The sequence below is a fragment of the Arachis ipaensis genome, chromosome B8 (genome assembly GCF_059453495.1).
Source record: "Arachis ipaensis isolate K30076 ecotype BB chromosome B8, ASM5945349v1, whole genome shotgun sequence".
Taxonomy (NCBI): Eukaryota; Viridiplantae; Streptophyta; class Magnoliopsida; order Fabales; family Fabaceae; genus Arachis; species Arachis ipaensis.
This window is the reverse complement of record NC_142443.1, coordinates 61,737,829-61,756,111: the sequence shown is the minus strand read 5'-3', so window position 1 is coordinate 61,756,111 and position 18,283 is coordinate 61,737,829. Positions and strand designations below refer to the sequence as shown.

Here is an 18,283-nt window from a genome sequence, read left to right as displayed (position 1 = left end):
TACAACTAAGTAGCAAGACCTCTTCTACAATTAAGTTCAACCTAATCACTGAACCAAACCTTCTCAAAACATAACAATTATCAAATTTTATCAAAATCTAAACTCATCTAACAAACGGCTCAAAACTCCAGGCCATCAACAAACACCAACATAGGCAACAAAGATCAAAGATATCATCAAATTGAAAAATAAAGGGTAAAGTATATTTTTTGTCCCTGAAGTTTGATAAAAGTTTCAAAAATACCCCTAAGTTTTATTTTGTTTCAATTTTGTCCCAGAAGTTTTCAATTTGCATCAAATATACCCTTGACGGGTAATTTTTCAAAAAATTTAAGATCAATTCAATAACAATCTCATAAGAACAACCCTCAACACAAGCAAATCAAGCATCATTTTCATGCATTATTGTTAGATTGGTCTTAAATTTTTTGAAAATTTAGCCATTGGGGGTATATTTGATGCAAATCGAAAACTTTTAGGACAAAATTGAAACAAAATAAAACTTAAGGATGCTTTTGAAACTTTTGCCAAAGTTCAAGGACAAAAAGTATATTTTACCCAAAAATAAAATAAAACAAAATAACGTTCATAAGAGTAATGGATTTAAGGTGAATCGAAGTGAATATAAGAGCTTCATCTAATATGTCTTCTCCATGAATCCTAAGATGTGAAGCTTCATAATAAGCTTAAGAGTCCCTCAACTTCTGTGGCAAGTTTTCCATTGAAATTTCCATCCACATCCTTAAACCTTTTGAACACATTTGGGAGGTTTCATTGAATAACCACAAGGTTGAGAAGCCGTTAGGGGTGATAAATCAAGTAGAAGGAGGAGTTCATCATAGCATAGGATATAAAGTATATAGTTTAGTTGTTGTTACAAAACTATTGTATTTTGAACGCAAGCTAAGTTTTTTGTGTCAGTTATTGGCTACTAACTAATAGATAGAAGAATTATCCAATGACTAATAGAAACTGGGTGATAATTTAGAAAAATACTTTACAGCAAAAAGAATTTGCCGAAAGAAAATCTACCAAAATTTAGTGGCAAAAAAATATTATATGGTGGTAAAAGAATAACACTGTTCGAGCATGCTTGGCATAATTTATCGGGCATGCTCTGATTTTGTGCCCCGTAGTACCTGCGTTGGTGGTTTATGAAATCGCTACTTAACAAAATGACCAAAACATGAAGATAACATATAACAACAACGCTATACTATAAAGGCCTTAAGATCTGAAAGCGCAGAACGAATGAAAGTGGAGTTGAATAGAGTAATTGGGAATTAGGGGTTTGGAGAATGAAAGAGGAAAGAAGGAGGCAATGAAGAACGAAACAGAACAACAGCAATAATAATACGAAAGAAAGAAGGAAGACCTCTTTGGAGTGATGGAGGCACCCGAGGTAGTCCTCACGGACGAGCTCGCAGTCCTTGGGCTCACGGCAGCAAGACATGCATTCGCTGAAGTCAATCCAGAAATCACAAAAACAGAGTATAAAAGAAAAAAAGAACAAAAACTGAACAAGTGAAGAACAAGCGAGCATTGAGCCACTGACCTTCGAAGACGACGCCGACCAACCGTTGATTGACAGAAGACGCCGACCAGACGATGGAGAGAAGATGACGAGTTGACGATGGCGCCGAGAATATGAAGACGGAGGATGGGGACAACGTGCCGATCTACAAGAGGGTAAGGAGGAAGAAGCGAAAGAGGAACCTAGGGTTTTGGTTTGGTACCAAACTTGAACTTTGCTTCAGTTAGAGGGGAGGGTGAGAGCATTGAGTTTCACTAGAAGGGGGAGAAAGAGAAGGAGGGGGGGTGTAAAAGGCAATTTTATTTGGCTTAAAAAAAAAAGTGAATCGTGAAAATTACCAAACTAATTTTTATTAAAAACAGTAGTTTCATTTCAGTTTTTACTTAAAAAATTTGCTTTAAAAAAAAAGTGAATCGTAAAAATTATCAAACTAATTTTTATTAAAAACAGTAGTTTCATTTCAGTTTTTACTTAAAAAATTTGGTTTATTTTAAATAGACTCTGTTCAATTATAATTCAGTTTTTGTCAAAATAGTTATTAAATTAATAATCATTTTGGTATATATTTTAAAATTCCGTTGGAATATTGGTGGATCAACGAGTATTCCTTCATGTTTTGGTAAGTTGCTGGTGCATGGAGAATTCATGCCCGATTTGTAGCTGTATACGGTTTTGCAATCAAATTAGTCGATTCTTAGCGAATTTGACCGATCAACGATTTAATTACTCATGCGATCATATTTTTAAATTGAACTGATCATATAATTGATTCATTAATTTTTTTTGTCAAATTAGTCAGTTTGATCCAATTTTGACAATAATATTGATCAAACTTCCATATAATAGTATTTATTATGAAAAAAACTAACGAAATAAATTTTACTAGTGACTTGACTAGAAATATAAAAACAAAAAAAATGTTATAAGATTTACATTTTATCTTGATTTTTGGTGAAGTTTTATAATTATAAAAAAATAATTAATAATTATTCTCTCAACAACAGAAAGCAGAATATGATTAAGAATAATCTTTAAAGAATTAAATGAAAAACAAAACATTCTCACAATAATATTTTGGATAACAAGTCAATTATTATAGCATTTCTCTTATTCCTTAATATATTGTTTTATTTAGCTAGCTTTGTGTAACAAAATTACACATGTATATGTATGTAATGCATGTTATCTGTGTAAATATAAAATTGCTTTAAATAAGTATTAAAAATTCTTCCCTCGGTTTCATGAATTTGAGTCCACAAATTAAAGAAAAAGATGTGTTCGTGAGTTATTTATGTATAATTTTGGACTAATTAATTATGAATTTCAAACTTACAGTTCTTAAGACTTAAGAGTTGTATATTTAGTATTAAAATCTATCCATATATATCATGTAAAAGTTAATACTAAGTTATTAAAAAATGATATTTGTTGTAAAATAAATAAAAGATATACCAAATATAAAATAAAGATGTGTAAATAGAAGATTCTAATATTAATATAATTAGTTTAATAACAATAATTCATATATATATATTACTAATATTATATATAATGTATATAAAGAGAGAGAAGTATTAAGTATAAAGAGAGAGAATATTTGTTATTATTGATTGTATGTGTTGTCAGATGTTTAAACCTCTGTTTATACACATACTAAGTCTTACTTTTTCAAAGTTCATTTATTTGCATCTGTCTTGAAGATTGATTCCTTCAATCTTGAAAAAGTTGGCCCCCACAATATTGTGAAGAAAGTCACAATATATTAAATGGACATCCATCCATTCATACTTATCACAATACTCTCCCTTGGATGGCTATTTAGGAATATGCCTCATTAAAATCATACTAAAGAAAAACCCAGTGGAAAAAAAACTTTAGTGAAGGAAAAAGAGTACAATATCCTTTGTAATGGGGACTGCCTCATTAAAAACTTTGTCAAGAAAAACCCAATGGAAAAAAACCTGACCAAGGGAAAAAGAGTACAGTCTCCCCCTCTTGTCGACATCATTTGATGTCTCGAAATCGGCGCATCCCAATCTCATGTACCAATCTTTCAAAGGAGGATTTTGGGAGTGACTTTGTAAATAAATCTGCTAGATTATCACTTGAGCGGATCTGTTGGATATCAATTGTCCCTTGATTTTAAAGATCTTGAGTGAAGAAGAATTTGGGAGAAATATGCTTTGTTCTATCACCTTTGATGTATCCGCCTTTAAGTTGAGCAATGCATGTTGTATTATCTTCAAACAGGATAGTTGGAGCTATCTTATGATCAATCAGTCTACATGATGACAGAATATATTGGATCAAACTCTTGAGCCAAAAACACTTGCGACTTGCTTCATGAATCGCTAGTATTTCGGCATGATTAGAAGATGTTGCAGCAATTGTCTGTTTCGTGGACCTCCAAGATATAGCCATTCCACCATATGTAAACAAGTATCTTGTTTGAGATCTCCCTTTATGTGGATCAGACAAGTATCCAGCATCTGCATAGCCAACTAGTTGTGACTTGGATCCATATGGATAAAACAACCCCATATCAACCGTTCCATGAAGATATCGAAAGATTTGTTTGATTTCACTCCAATGTCTTCTGATTGGAGAGGAACTATATCTTGCTAGTAAATTCACAGCAAATGATATATCAGGTCGTGTATTATTAGCAAGATACATTAGTGCTCCAATGGCACTAAGATATGGTACTTTAGGACCAATGATATCTTCATTTTCTTCTTTAGGACGGAATTGATCCTTCTCCATATCCAAAGATCTTACGATCATTGGGGTACTTAATGGATGTGACTTATCCATATAAAATCTCTTTAAGATCTTTTCTGTGTATGTTGTTTGATGAATAAAGATCCCACTTTTTATATGCTCGATCTGCAAACCGAGACAAAACTTAGTCTTTACAAGATCTTTCATCTCAAACTCTTCTTTTAGAGTTTTTATAATTGTTAGAATCTCTTCAGGAGTCCCAATTATATTTAAATCATCAACGTACACAGCAATTATAATGAATCCAGATGCAGATTTCTTTATGAAAACACATGGACAGATATCATCATTCTTGAATTCATTTTTGGCCAGATACTCAGTAAGACGATTATACTACATTCGTCCAGATTGCTTTAGACCATATAAAGATCTTTGCAATTTGACTGAGTATAACCCCTATGAATATTCATTGGATGGTTTAGATATCTTTAGTCCTTCAGGGACTTTCATATAGATATCCCGATCTAATGAGCCGTATAAATAGGCTGTTACCACATCCAATAAATGCATATGCAGTTTATGATATGCAGATAAACTGACCAAATAACACAATGTTATCGCATCCACTACAGGGGAATATGTTTCTTCATAATCTATACCGGGCCTTTGTGAAAAACCTTGTGCCACAAGTCGGGCTTTGTAGCGCACAACTTCATTTTTCTCATTTCATTTTCTCACAAATACCCATCAGTATCCAACAAGTTTTACATCTTCTGGTGTACGGACTATAGGTCCAAAGACTTCACGTTTTGCAAGTGAGTCTAATTCAGCCTTCATGGCTTCTTTCCATTTTGGCCAATCATTCCTTTGTCGACATTCTTCGACTGATCTTGGCTCAAGATCCTTAATTTCATGCATGATATTTAATGACCCATTATATGCAAATATTTCATTGACAATTGTCTTATTTCGGTCCCATTTCTCTCCTGTAAAGACATAATTTATCGAGATCTCGTCATTTTCACAATTTTCAGGTACCTGAACGTCTTCTGTCGTTAAAACTATATCAGAATTTTGGACAACTGCAGGTGTCTTTACTATGTCTTTTTCAACAGGAATCGTATTTACCTCTTTTCTTTTTCGAGAATTTTTGTCTTCGGAACTGACAGGCCTGCCACGCTTCTGGCGTAAATTTGCTTCAGTGGCTAGTTGTCCTACTAGGACATCAATTCGAATTAGGGCATTTTCCGCTGGTATATAGGATTTGGTTATCCTCTTTGTATCGGAAAATGCATCAAGCAATTCATTTGCTATTCTTTGCAAATGTATAATCTTTTGAACTTCTAGTTCACATTGCCCTGATCGAGGATCTAAATGCATCAAGGATGATGCATTCCAATTAAGTTCCTTTTCAGGAAGCTTATTCTCTCCCCCTAATGTTGGAAATTTTGATTCATCAAAATGACAATCCGCAAACCGAGTTTTAAATACATCATATTTGAAACTTAAATACACAGAAAATAAAACTTAACAATAAGTTCGTTACATTATTTATTTACATGGATACTTAACAATTTTACATATTAAACTATTCCATCATTGATCAAATGACCAATATTTCCTTCAGGGTCCTCAAAGAAATCAGATACATCATAATGAGTGGTGAAATTTTAAGCTTCATTTGAAACAAAATTTGTTTCCTTTCCTTTGTCATCATTTTTCAAAGATGCCTGGTAAAGATCGACTAGCTGCCTTGGGGTACAACAGGTACGTGACCAATGGCCCTTTTCACCACAACGAAAACACTTATCCTCTGTTGATTTATTTTGTCCAGAATTTCTTTCTTTATCCCACTTCTGGTGAGATCCTCTCTTTTGAATATAATTCATTTTCCTTCCATAATTTTTCTTGTTATTAAAACCTTGCCATTTACCTCTTCTGGGGTAATTTGCGGCATTTACTTCAGGAAATGGGGCGGCGCTAGTTGGGCGCGCTTCATGATTCTTTAAGAGTAATTCATTGTTGTGTTCAGCAACAAGAAGGCAAGAAATTAACTCAGAATATTTTTTAAACCTTTTTTCTCGATACTGCTGCTGCAGGAGCACATTCGAAGCATGGAAGGTTGAGAAAGTTTTCTGCAACATATCATGATCATTTATCTTTTCCCCACATAATTTCATTCGTGAGGTGATTCGAAACATTGCAGAATTATATTCATTTATGGATTTAAAATCCTGCAGACGCAAGTGCGTCCACTCGTATCGGGCTTGAGGAAGTATCACCATTTTTTTATGATTATACCTTTCTTCAAGGTCTTTCCAAAGATTTGGAGGATCTTTTAATGTGAGATATTCATTTTTCAATCCTTCGTTAAGATGACGACGAAGAAAAATCATGGCTTTGGCTTTATCCTTCTGGGATGCATTATTTTCAGGCTTAATGGTATCTCCAAGATCCATTGAATCAAGATGGATTTCAGCATCTAGTATCCATGATAAATAATTATTTTCAGATATATCAAGATCATTGAATTCAAGATGAGAGAGCTTCGACACAATGAAAATTTGTTACCTGAGTCTTCCTAAAAATTTGATCAGAGTCTCGTGCTGATAACGTGTTGTAAAATAAATAAAAGATATACCAAATATAAAATAAAGATGTATAAATAGAAGACTCTAATATTAATATAATTAGCTCAATATATATATATATATATATATATATATATATATATATATATTACTAATATTATATATAATGCATATAAAGAGAGAGAGAAGTATTCAGTATAAAGAGAGAGAATATTTGTTATTATTGATCGTGTGTGTTGTCAGAGGTTTAAACCTTTATTTCTACACATACTAAGCCTTACTTTTTCAAAGTTTATTTATTTGCATTTATCTTGAAGATTGATTCCTTCAATCTTGAGAAAGTTGGCCGCCCAATATTGTGAAGAAAGTCACAAATGGACATCCATCCATTCATACTTATCATAATAATATTTTACTACTTCAATTTTGTCAAAATTTTGGTTGACTCTAACTAGACTCATCGTATCAATATTTTTCTTAGAATAAAGTCTGAATAAAGAGAAATATGATATCTTTGTGAAGAAAACAAATTTGGAGAATAATAATGGAAAAATAATGCTATAAAGCATTATTCTAAAGATAAAGGCCATGAAAATGAAAAATATGAAAGCTTAAATGTTCAATTCCATAATAGAAAAGAAGATAATGATGTTGCAGCACTAGTGATGAATACAAAGCATAATATGAGCAAAGAGGTTGGTGATATGGATGAAGATCTTTTATGGGAGCATAGAGAATGTGGATACGCAAGTGGGGAGAGGAGGTTCTCTTGATTTAGAAATGGTGGAGTACTTAACTTCTAGTGAAGAGTCAATCTCAACTAAGTGCATCCATGATGATAGAAATTCTAAAGATGTTATACATGAGACAAAACTGGCCTTATAAGAGAGGAAAAATGTAACACCCTAATTACTCTAAACCTTACTTCATGCCGTAAAGTAAAGGTTAATTAAAGGTTACGATAATCCTAAGGCTTATACATAAATATATATAGAAGGAATAATAATTCTAGAAGGCCAATGAAGAAAATAAGCTCAAATACGGAATTAGAAGCGCGAACGTTCACATGAGGCTACGAGCGTAAAAGACAAGATCCACTATGTAAGATAACAAGATATATGTAGTTATATATGAGTATAATAATCATAAGATACTAGCCACAGCCCATGAAGTTTAGGTCGACTAGTTAACTACTGACATACGGAGTTTTAAAAATAAAACAACTTATACAGAATATCTCTCATAAAGTAAGCCTCTAAAGCAAAATAAAATACAAAAGTGAGAGTACTAATAAAAATAAATCAAAAGACTCTAAATACATGATAAAGATCCCCCACTCTGTCACCATCAAGCAAGTCACCGAGGTGGGTTGTGACCTGCATCTGAAAAACAACAACAAAGTATGGAATGAGAACCGGAGGTTCTCAGTATGGTCACTGATAGACCACTATTTTATGGTTTATAATGTGTTTAATTGTGTGGTTTTATCATGATCTTTACCCACTTATTCATATAATTAGCATGCATTTATATTTCCTTCCTAAAATCATTGCACGATTGAAAACTTGCTTCCTAGAGACTTTTAATTATGTATTTTAATTCTCCTTTATTCTATTCGATGCCGTGATCTGTGTGTTAAGTGTTTCAGGCTTTATAGGGCACGAATGAGTTGGAGATTGGAAAGGAAGCTTGCAAAAATGGAAGGAACACAAGAAATTAAGGAGATGACCAGCGAGAAGTGACGCGGCCGCATGGCTCACGCGACCGTGCGGATTGGAATAGCATAAGTGACGCGGAGGCGTGGACGACGCGTCCGCGTGGAGAAGCAAAATGCCAAATGATGCGTCCGCACGAATGACGCGATCGCGTGACGTGCGCGATCTGCATAATTTGCAGAATCGCTGGGGACGATTTTGGGCCCTATTTTGACCCAGTTTTCGGCCCAGAAAAGCAGACTAGAGCCAGAGAACATGCAGAAACCGAAACAACATTCATTCTAGATAGTTTTAGTTTTTCAGATCTAGTTTTCCTCTCCTCTAGGTTTTCTCTACACATTCATAGTTCTTAGGATTTTTAATTGCTTTTTGCATTGTGATATTGAGAAGAGTTATTACCTCATCAAGACTTCGTCATTCTAGTTTGTTTTCTTTACTTGGCTTTACTCTTCCATGTCCTTTAATTTATTTCAATCTTACTGTTGGATTATTTTAGAATTTATCAATACAAGAGTTATTTTTATTTTTGATTAATTCCTTTGAGTCTTATTTATCATGTCTTCCTTTAATTCCCTTTCCTATGTTATGAATTCTACATTCACAATGAGCGAGTAGTTCCCTAACTTGATGGGGAGTTGATTGAAGGGAACCCTTGAGTTGGAGTGCTCAAGGGAGAAATTGTAATTGGGTTTATTATTGGTTTGCTCTCTAGTCACTAACGCCAGTCCTTCCAAGTAAGCGGATTGGGACTTGTGAATAGAAACAGCATTCCAACTTGTTTGACTTTCCCCTTACCTAGTAAGGGATAACTAAACAGAACAACCCCAATTATTAATTAATCTTGAAAGTACTGCAACAAGAATAGGGCTTCCAACTAATCTACTCCCAGTCAAGGCTTTTATTTAAATTACATTAATTCTCTGATTTAATTTCCTGTCATTCAACTCAAATCTTTTTGAAAACCATCTGATTAATAAAATAGCACACTTTCCTGCAACTCGTTGGGAGACGACCTGGGATTCATACTCTCGGTATTTTAATTTTAATTTCTGTGACACCCCTTTTAAATTGATAAGCGGATTTCTGGTTGGTTGAGAACTATACTTGCAACGCATATCTTATAACAATTCTTAACTCGCCAATTTCTGCCACCATCAGTCACAGTGTCCAATAATGTAAGATATAAGACCCCGGGATACCAGAGGCAATCCTAGAGCTTCATATCCATCATAAGATATAACTTAAAGCATACTAAAATTAAAACCATAACTTCAAAACCTTTATAAATAGGGGTAAACTAACTTAAGGGATTTCTAACTATCAGATCACCACTGTCCCACAGCCTTCACCAGCCTAACCGCCATACGATCCCATCGCCACCGCCTACCGAGCCTCCTCAATCCCAGTAGAAAGCACAAATAATTACATACAAGTAATACAGAAGAAATAATCAAGTATAGTAAGTAAATCAAGAAGCAATTGGGCATGTTATACAAGTAGGCATAGTATGAAAGTAGACAAAGCAAGCAACCACATAGAAAATGTACATGATGAATGTCTGCCCTATTGGCTGTGATATCACATTGTCGGTTCAATTGCCAAACCGACACATCTCCATGGAGATGTCGACCTTCAGAATCATAATGGGAACCCTCGAGATTTGGCGTTCGGAACACCGTCCAGGATTTTGTGCCTGCACACTCTAGTGATATGAAGGAATGCGAGCGGGATATTATTGCCACAGACCTCACATCTCAACGTAAGCGGGACGAACCACCGCCTTTACGCTGCCGCCGCTACCTCGACAGGCGAGATCCAACCAAACCATCCCTGCTAGGCGCATAGCGTCTCAACAATCTCAGTATAAAAAAGTGATTCAATGGTTTTCAGAAATCATTTTTCAATATATCATGGATCCATCATTCCATTTTAAGTCCCAGACTTACCTCAACCACTGCCAATTTTTAAATTCCATTCCAAACTCATCAGTTCACCACTTTCACAATCCCTTATCATTAATTACCAATATACTATTCTTCCTTCTCACTTAACCAAACCCATCCACAGCACACTAGAAACCTAAACCTCTGTTCTTTAACTTTTCAAGGAATTACTAAATAATTCCACCCAAGACCTTCTCTATGTTTTAACATCCAAAAACAAGCCAAAAAGTCTTTAATAGGTGTCACAGAAGTTTACAAGCTTGTTGGGAAGGTGAAATCTAACACCCTAATTGGCCTAAGCCTTACCTCTTGTCGTAAAGCAAAGGTTAATCAAATGTTACGACAGTTCTAAGCTCATACATATACGATATAGAAAGAATTAATATAATCTAGAAGCCCGATAAAGGATATAGCTCAAAAACAGGAATTGAAAAGCGCAAAACGTACTAACGGAACTACTACCTTAAGGCACAAGCTATAGATATAATATAACAAAAGATAAGAGTTTAATATCATAAGAATCTAGCCACGGCTCGCGGAGCTTAAGCTGGCTAGACATATATACAGACAAAACAGAACCTGAAATTTAAAAATAATTTATAGAAGTTTTTCTCTCTCAATACAAGCCTCTAGGCAAAACAAAACACAAAAATGAGAGATATATAGACAGAATAATCAAAAAGAGTCCAAAAGTATCATGATCCTCCACTTCTGTCACCATCCAAATAACTCACCGAGGTAGGTTGCAACCTGCATCTGAAAAATACAACAGAATATGGTACGAGAACCGAAGGTTCTCAGTATGGTAACAGTACCCAGTGATGTAAGATATAAGACCCCTGGACGCCAAAGGCAATCCTAGACTTCATATCCATCACAAGATTCAATCTTAAGGAATAACTAAAATAGTAACGCATATATAAAACCTTAACATATTAAAAGGGTAATCTAACTTAGAGGATTTTCTAGTCTAACAGATCTCCGCTGTCCCACAGCCTTTACTAACCTATCCTCTATGTGATCCCATCGCCACCGCCTTCTGAACCTCCTCAATCCCAATAGAAAGCACAATTAATTGCAATGCAAGTAAAACACAAGTATAGGCATATATAGCAAATAATTCAAGTAGGCAAATAGACATGTTATACAAATAGGCAAACAATTACAAGCCGGCAAAGCAAACAAAAAGATAGAAGATGCACATGATCAATGCCTATCCTATTGGCTGTGATATCACATTGTCGGTTCAACTACCAACCCGACACACCTCCATGGAGATGTCGCCCTTCGGAATCATCATTGGGAACCCCCGAGATAAGGTGCTCGGATCACCATCCAGGATTTTGTGCCTGCACACTCTATTGATCCGAAGGGATGCGAGCGGGATACTCTTGCCACAGACCTCACATCACAACGTAAGTGGGATTAACCACCGTTCTTGCGCTGCCGCCGCTACCTCGACAGGCGGGATTAACCACCGTCCCTGCCGGGCGCATAGTGTCTCATCAATCTCAATATAAAACAGTAGTTCAGTGGTTTTTCAGAAAATATTTTCGATACATTAATGATTTATCATTGCACATTCGAGTTCTTGACTCGTCTCAACCACTGTCAAATCAACATTTCCATTCGGAGTCCTCGAATCATCTCAACTACTGTCAATTCATATTTCTATTCCGAATTCAACAGTTCATCAGTTCTCATTTCATATACCAATCTACCTTCGTATACCATCAAACCATCCTCAGTACACCCGAAAGCTAAGCCACCGTTTTCTAATTTTTCAAAATAACGTCAACTAAATCTCTTAGGTTCTTTTCCATGATCTCATACCAAAAATTAAGCCCAAAAGTCTTAAAATGGTGTCACAGAAGCTTACAATCTTCTGGGGAAGGTGAAATAGTTGAAAACAAAGTTTAAGTTTGAGAAACAGGGCGTGCACGCACGCCCAAAAATTTTTTTAAACGTGTGTGTACGCATAAGGGTGTGCGTACGCACAGGTACAAATTTTCATAATTCTGTTCGCTCGCACAAGCTGTTCTAGCGTCCCCAACAGATTGCCTTTCCCAACGTGTGCGTGCGCACAGATTGTAATTCTTCATTGGTTATGTGCGCGCACAAGCTGTGCTAGCGCTCTAAACAGAAAGCCTTCCCCTGCGTGTGTGTACGCACAGGGCTGTGCGTGCGCACAGGTTTAAATTTTTACAGGGGTGTGCGTGCGCACAAGGCTGTGTGTACGCACATACCAGAAATCACAAAATTCTTCATCTTTGCAGAATTTCAAATTTTGACACCAAACTTTGAATGATCATAACTTCCTCTACAAAAGCCCAAATTTTACAAACTTTATATCATTTTGAAGAGTTTTCAATGGACTTTAATTCTATACAAATTGCAACAAATTTTGAAAACTGAGGCATGAGTTATGATCAGATAAAGCTCACCAAAATTCATTTTTACCAAATTCCACAAGTAATTCATTTTCCGAAATTCTGAAGCCATATCCAACTAAATCAATACCAAACTTCCATTTACAGCACAATCTACTTTCTTGGGTCACAATTCACCATTTATACAATTTTCCATCACATTTCACCATTCTCAATCATCAACATCAATTATAGATAACATTAAAATTAATCCTCCATCAACACATTCACCAATCATCATTCCATCACTATAAATTCTCATTATCAACCTCATTAAGGCTTTATATCAATAGTCAACAATATATATTAATTCAAATTCATCAAACATCATACCTCCACATCATTACTTATCAACATTAACAAATTTAATTCATCATACATCATCAACCGACCATCATCAACAACCACATCAAATCAAACCTATCCTATAGGTCATTAGCCTAAGTGTCCATGAATATTATATACTACATAGAGAAAACCGAAACCATACCTTGGCCGATTTTCAATATATCTAAAACCCAAAATTGAGCACAATCTATGCTTTCAATCACAAGCAAGCCTCCAATTCCACTCCAACAGGCACCAAAAGCTCCAATAGCTTCCAAACTCACAATAATCAAGCTATAAAACGCATAAATCATAACTCATCAACCTAGGGCTTATCATAATTAAAATTTCACAAGAGTTCAAGACCTCTTACCGTTTCCAACAGTTTTGGAAGCCAAAACCAACGTCAATCAGGGGCTAGAGTGCACTTAAACACTCAAAATCACAAAAACTCATTTAATCAAAAGTCCTAAATTTTCAAATTTTTGAAGAGAAGGACTGAGAAGGATTCGTAGTTTTCTTACCAGTTTCTTGGGTGAGTTTCGTAGAGCTCTTCGGAAGGAACGCGTAGCTGCAAATGGTGCAGCGATCGGAGCTCCGTAGCTCAAGATATGAGCTTGTGAAGATGGTGATGAATAGTGTTTTCTTCTTCCTCTTCCCTCTTTTCTTTTTAGCTAAGTGTGTGGTGTTTAAGTGAGTGTTGTGCTGAAATGCGTCTTTAATGAGGGTATATATATGTTAGGCTTGGGCCCCACTTGGGCCCGGTCCAACCCGTTAGCGTTTTTAGCCCGTTCAGCCAACTTTGGGCCAAACCTTTAAAATTAACGCCCGGTTTTTCATTTCTAATACTTTCCTAAAGTTTTTGACTGTTTTCATTTTTTCTTGCGCAGTACCGGGCAAACTTGAACCGGTCTGACCGGTTCAACTGCCGGTTCGCAGTTTTTCTCGGTTTTTCGCAGAAAATACATTTTCTAACTCAGAAAAACCTACTGAGTCCAAAAATCATATTTAAATCGTCAAATTCTCACTCTAAATTTTTGGAACCTAATTTGGGCAATGTTAATTAACTAATTAGACAATTAATTTGTAGCAGTTCTTACATTCTCCCTGTCGAATAAGAAATTTTGCCCTCAAAATTTAGTGATTACCTGAGAATAGCTCGGGGTAATCTTTCCGCATCTCGTACTCCAATTCCCAAGTATGCTCTTCGACTCCTGCTCACTCCCAAGCTACTTTAACCAACTAAACTTCTTTTCCTCGCAGCTTCTTCACACTAGTGTCGTCGATACGCACCGGTGTTACTTGAAATGTCAGGTTCTCTCTCAACTCGATAGACTCAGGCTATAACACATAAGCTGCATCCGACGTGTACTTACGGAGTTGTGACACATGGAATACGTCATGCAAGTTAGATAAGTGAGGTGGCAAGGCTACCTGATGCGCCACTGGCTCGAATCGCCCCAGAATCTCAAACGGTCCAATGAACCTTGGATTCAACTTCTTGGTTTTGATCGCTCTTCCAATCCCAGTTATCGGTGTAACCCTTAGAAACACGTGTTCTCCCACTTCAAATTCTAACGGTTTCCTTCTCTGATCCGCATAACTTTTCTATCGGCTCTGGGCAGTCAAGATCCTTGCACGAATCTTCTTAATGTTCTCAGCAGTCTCTGCTACCAAATCAGGACCCAAAACACTTGCTTCACCGGTTTCATACCAACAAAGTGGAGATTGGCACTTCCGTCCATACAAGGCTTCATACGCAACCATCTCAATGCTCGCATGAAAACTATTATTGTACGCAAACTCCACCAATGACATGTAACGGTTCCAACTTTCAGGTTGATCCAATACATACGCCCTCAGCATATCTTCTAATGTTTGAATAGTCCTTTCCGACTGTCCATTACTTTGTGGATGATACGCAGTACCGAGACATAGTTTCGTACCAAAAGTATTTTGGAAAGCTCCCCAAAACCTTGACGTGAATCGGGGATCACGGTCTGACACTATACTCGATGACATACCATGCAACCTTACTATCTCCTTGATGTACAATCTCGCCAAATCTTCCATAAAATAGTTCACTCGAATAGGCAAAAAATGAGCGAATTTGGTTAAGCGATCCACGATCACCCAAACCGCATCAAATGCCAATCTAGTCCTTGGTAAACCGGTCACAAAGTCCATTGCAATTCCTTCCCATTTCCACTGAGGAATCTCAAGTGGCTGTAGCATTTCCGATGGTTTTTGATGCTCTATCTTCACCTTCTGATACATCGGGCACTTGGATACCACTGTAGCTACGTCACCTTTCATCCCAGGCCACCAGAACATCTTATACATCTTTGTACTTCCGGGATAAATAGAAAACCCACTGTTGTGAGCTTCTGATAACAAATCTCGCCTCAAACTCCCGACATCCGGTATACAAATTCTCCCCTTATATCTCCATAACCCTTCATCATCTTTGGTGAATTCTCCAAGCCTCTTCTCACCAACTGGTTGAAATAGTTGCTGAAGCTTTTGCTTATCCTACTGAGCCCTCTGAATCTATGTTTTAAATGTACTCGAGATCTGCAACTGATTCAAACAAGCTCTTCCGGAAACTTCACCAATATCCAATTTAAGATCCACAAACTTATCCACTAACTCCTCTTCCTTAATTCTCATCCAAGCTATTGTTAAGGACTTTCGACTCAATGCATCTGCTACCACATTCGCCTTTCCAGGGTGATAACTTAGTTTAAAATCATAATCCTTTAAAAGTTCCATCCACCTCCTCTGACGCATATTGAGCTCTTTCTGATCAAAGATGTATTTGAGACTCTTATGATCAGAAAAGACGATAAACCTCACTCCATACAAGTGGTGTCTCCAAATCTTCATGGCAAACACAATCGCCGCTAATTCCAGGTCATGAGTTGGGTAATTTACCTCATGCGGTCTCAGCTGACACGATACATAAGCTACCACGTTCTGGTGTTGCATCAGCACGCAACCCAAACCCTTCAAAGAAGCATCACAATATACTTCAAACAGTTCATGCGGTTCCGGTAAAATAAAAATAGGTGCTGAAGTTAACTTCTACTTCAAAGTTTGAAAACTTTCTTCACACTCCGGCGTCCACACAAAAGGCACTTCCTTCCTTGTCAACTTAGTCATCGGCAGTGCTATACGGGAAAATCCTTCAATAAATCTCCAGTAATATCCGGCTAATCCTAAGAAGCTCTTAAATTCCGTCACCGTCATTGGTCTTTCCCATTCCATCACCGTTTCTATCTTCGAAGGATCTACGGCTATACCTCCTTTACTCACCACGTGACCCAAGAACTTCACTTCCTCCTTCCAAAACAACACTTCGACAACTTTGCATACAATTTCTGCTCCTTTAAGATTTGCAACACAATCCTCAAGTGTTCCTCATGCTCATTTTCCGTCTTAGAATAAACTAAGATGTCGTCTATAAAAACCACCACGAATTTATCCAAAAAAGGACGAAATACTCTGTTCATGTAATCCATGAAAGCAGCAGGTGCATTCGTTAATCCAAAGGACATCACCGCAAACTCGTAGTGTCCATAGCGCGTCCTGAACATAGTATTAGGGATATCATCCTCCTTCACCCTTATCTGATGGTAACCGGATCTCAAATCGATCTTGGAAAACACTCCAGCTCCTTGCAATTGATCCATCAAGTCATCTATCTTTAGCAGCGGGTACTTGTTCTTCACAGTCACTTTGTTCAACTATCGATAATCCACACACAGTCGTATTCCTCCATCCTTCTTCTTCACCAGTAAAACTGGCACTCCCCACGGAGATACACTCGGTCGAATGAACCTCTTGTTCAGAAGCTCTTCCAACTGAGTTTTTAATTCTGCCAGCTCTATCAGAGCCATTCGATACAACGCAATCGACACTAGTCCGGCTCCTGGCACCAATTCAATCGCAAATTCAATTTCCCTCTGAGGTGGAAATTCAGGAATATTTTCCGGGAACACCTCCGAAAAGTCTCTAACTACCGGAATTTGATCTAGTTCCTAATTATCACCTAATGTATTTGCAGCCAACAGAATAGAACCCTGACACTCTTCCCCACTACAGTGCACCATTACCAAGTTCAGGTAGTAACCCCCAGCTATCACTGCTCCCTTTTCTCCTTCCGGCATAAATTGAATTGACCGCTCAAAGCAATCCAACAAAACTCGTTTCTTCGACAACCAATTAAACCCCAAAATCATCTCCAACCCAACCATTGGTAAGCAAATCAAGTCATGCACAAAATCTCTATCCTCAAGCTTGAAACCGACTTGCCTACATCCTGACCTAGTCATAACCGTCTGATGCGGAGTATGTACATGCAATTCAAATGCTAATTCTGACACTTTCAAGCTTAGTTACTCAACTTTAGCAAATGAAATAAACGAATGCGAAGCTCCAGTATCATACAATGCAATTAAGGTTTTATCGCCAATTAAACATATACCTCTCATCAAAGTATCCGTCTTAGAAGCATCCTTGGCGTTCACAGCAAATACTCGCCCCTGGTGCTGACTCTGACCCGCATTCGGGTTCTTTCCGCGAGTGCAATCCCTCACAATGTGGCCAGACAACCCATAGTTGAAGCAACCACCTAAACCAATCTTGCAAGAGTCGTATGGATGAAAACACCCACAATGCACACAAGTCAAATCCGGAGAAATCTTACTCTGATTTCCTCTCTCTTTGGCATACTGAAACTGATTCTGAGTGTTCTTTCTGAAGCCTCATTGTCCTTGAGGCGCATATCCTCCTCTCTTGAAACTCTGACCCCTCGGAGGGAAATACTTGCCACGTCCCCGACTAGAGCTTCCTCCGTGAGTTTCCTTGGATGAAGCTACCGTCTTTGCATATTCTTCTATCTCTTTCGCCTTGTTCACCAACTCGGAGAAAACACGGATCTCCATAGGAGCCACAGGAGTCATAATGCTATCCTTCAAGTCCCTCTGGTACTTAATACACTTCCAGCTCTCGTAGGTCTCCG

The 18,283-nt window shown here is 37.0% G+C and overlaps 1 protein-coding gene across 1 annotated transcript; it reads right to left on the bottom strand.

Annotated features, from left to right (window-relative positions):
- Positions 1 to 17,006: 17,006 nt before the first annotated feature.
- Positions 17,007 to 17,594, bottom strand: LOC148548301 (uncharacterized). The gene is made up of 2 exons (XM_088495601.1): positions 17,376 to 17,594; positions 17,007 to 17,300 (listed from the first exon to the last, which is right to left on the bottom strand). The coding sequence occupies exons 1-2, from the start codon at positions 17,592 to 17,594 to the stop codon at positions 17,007 to 17,009; spliced, it is 513 nt and encodes a 170-aa protein (XP_088351727.1).
- Positions 17,595 to 18,283: the final 689 nt, after the last annotated feature.

What these genes read in the sequence shown, in the direction of transcription:
- LOC148548301 (XM_088495601.1), bottom strand. Translation starts at nt 17,594, where the DNA reads ATGACTAGGTCAGGATGTAGGCAAGTCGGTTTCAAGCTTGAGGATAGA. An exon ending in GGGGTTACTACCTGAACTTG is followed by an intron (nt 17,301 to 17,375) that starts GTAATGGTGCAC and finishes GGTGATAATTAG; the next exon opens with GAACTAGATCAAATTCCGGT.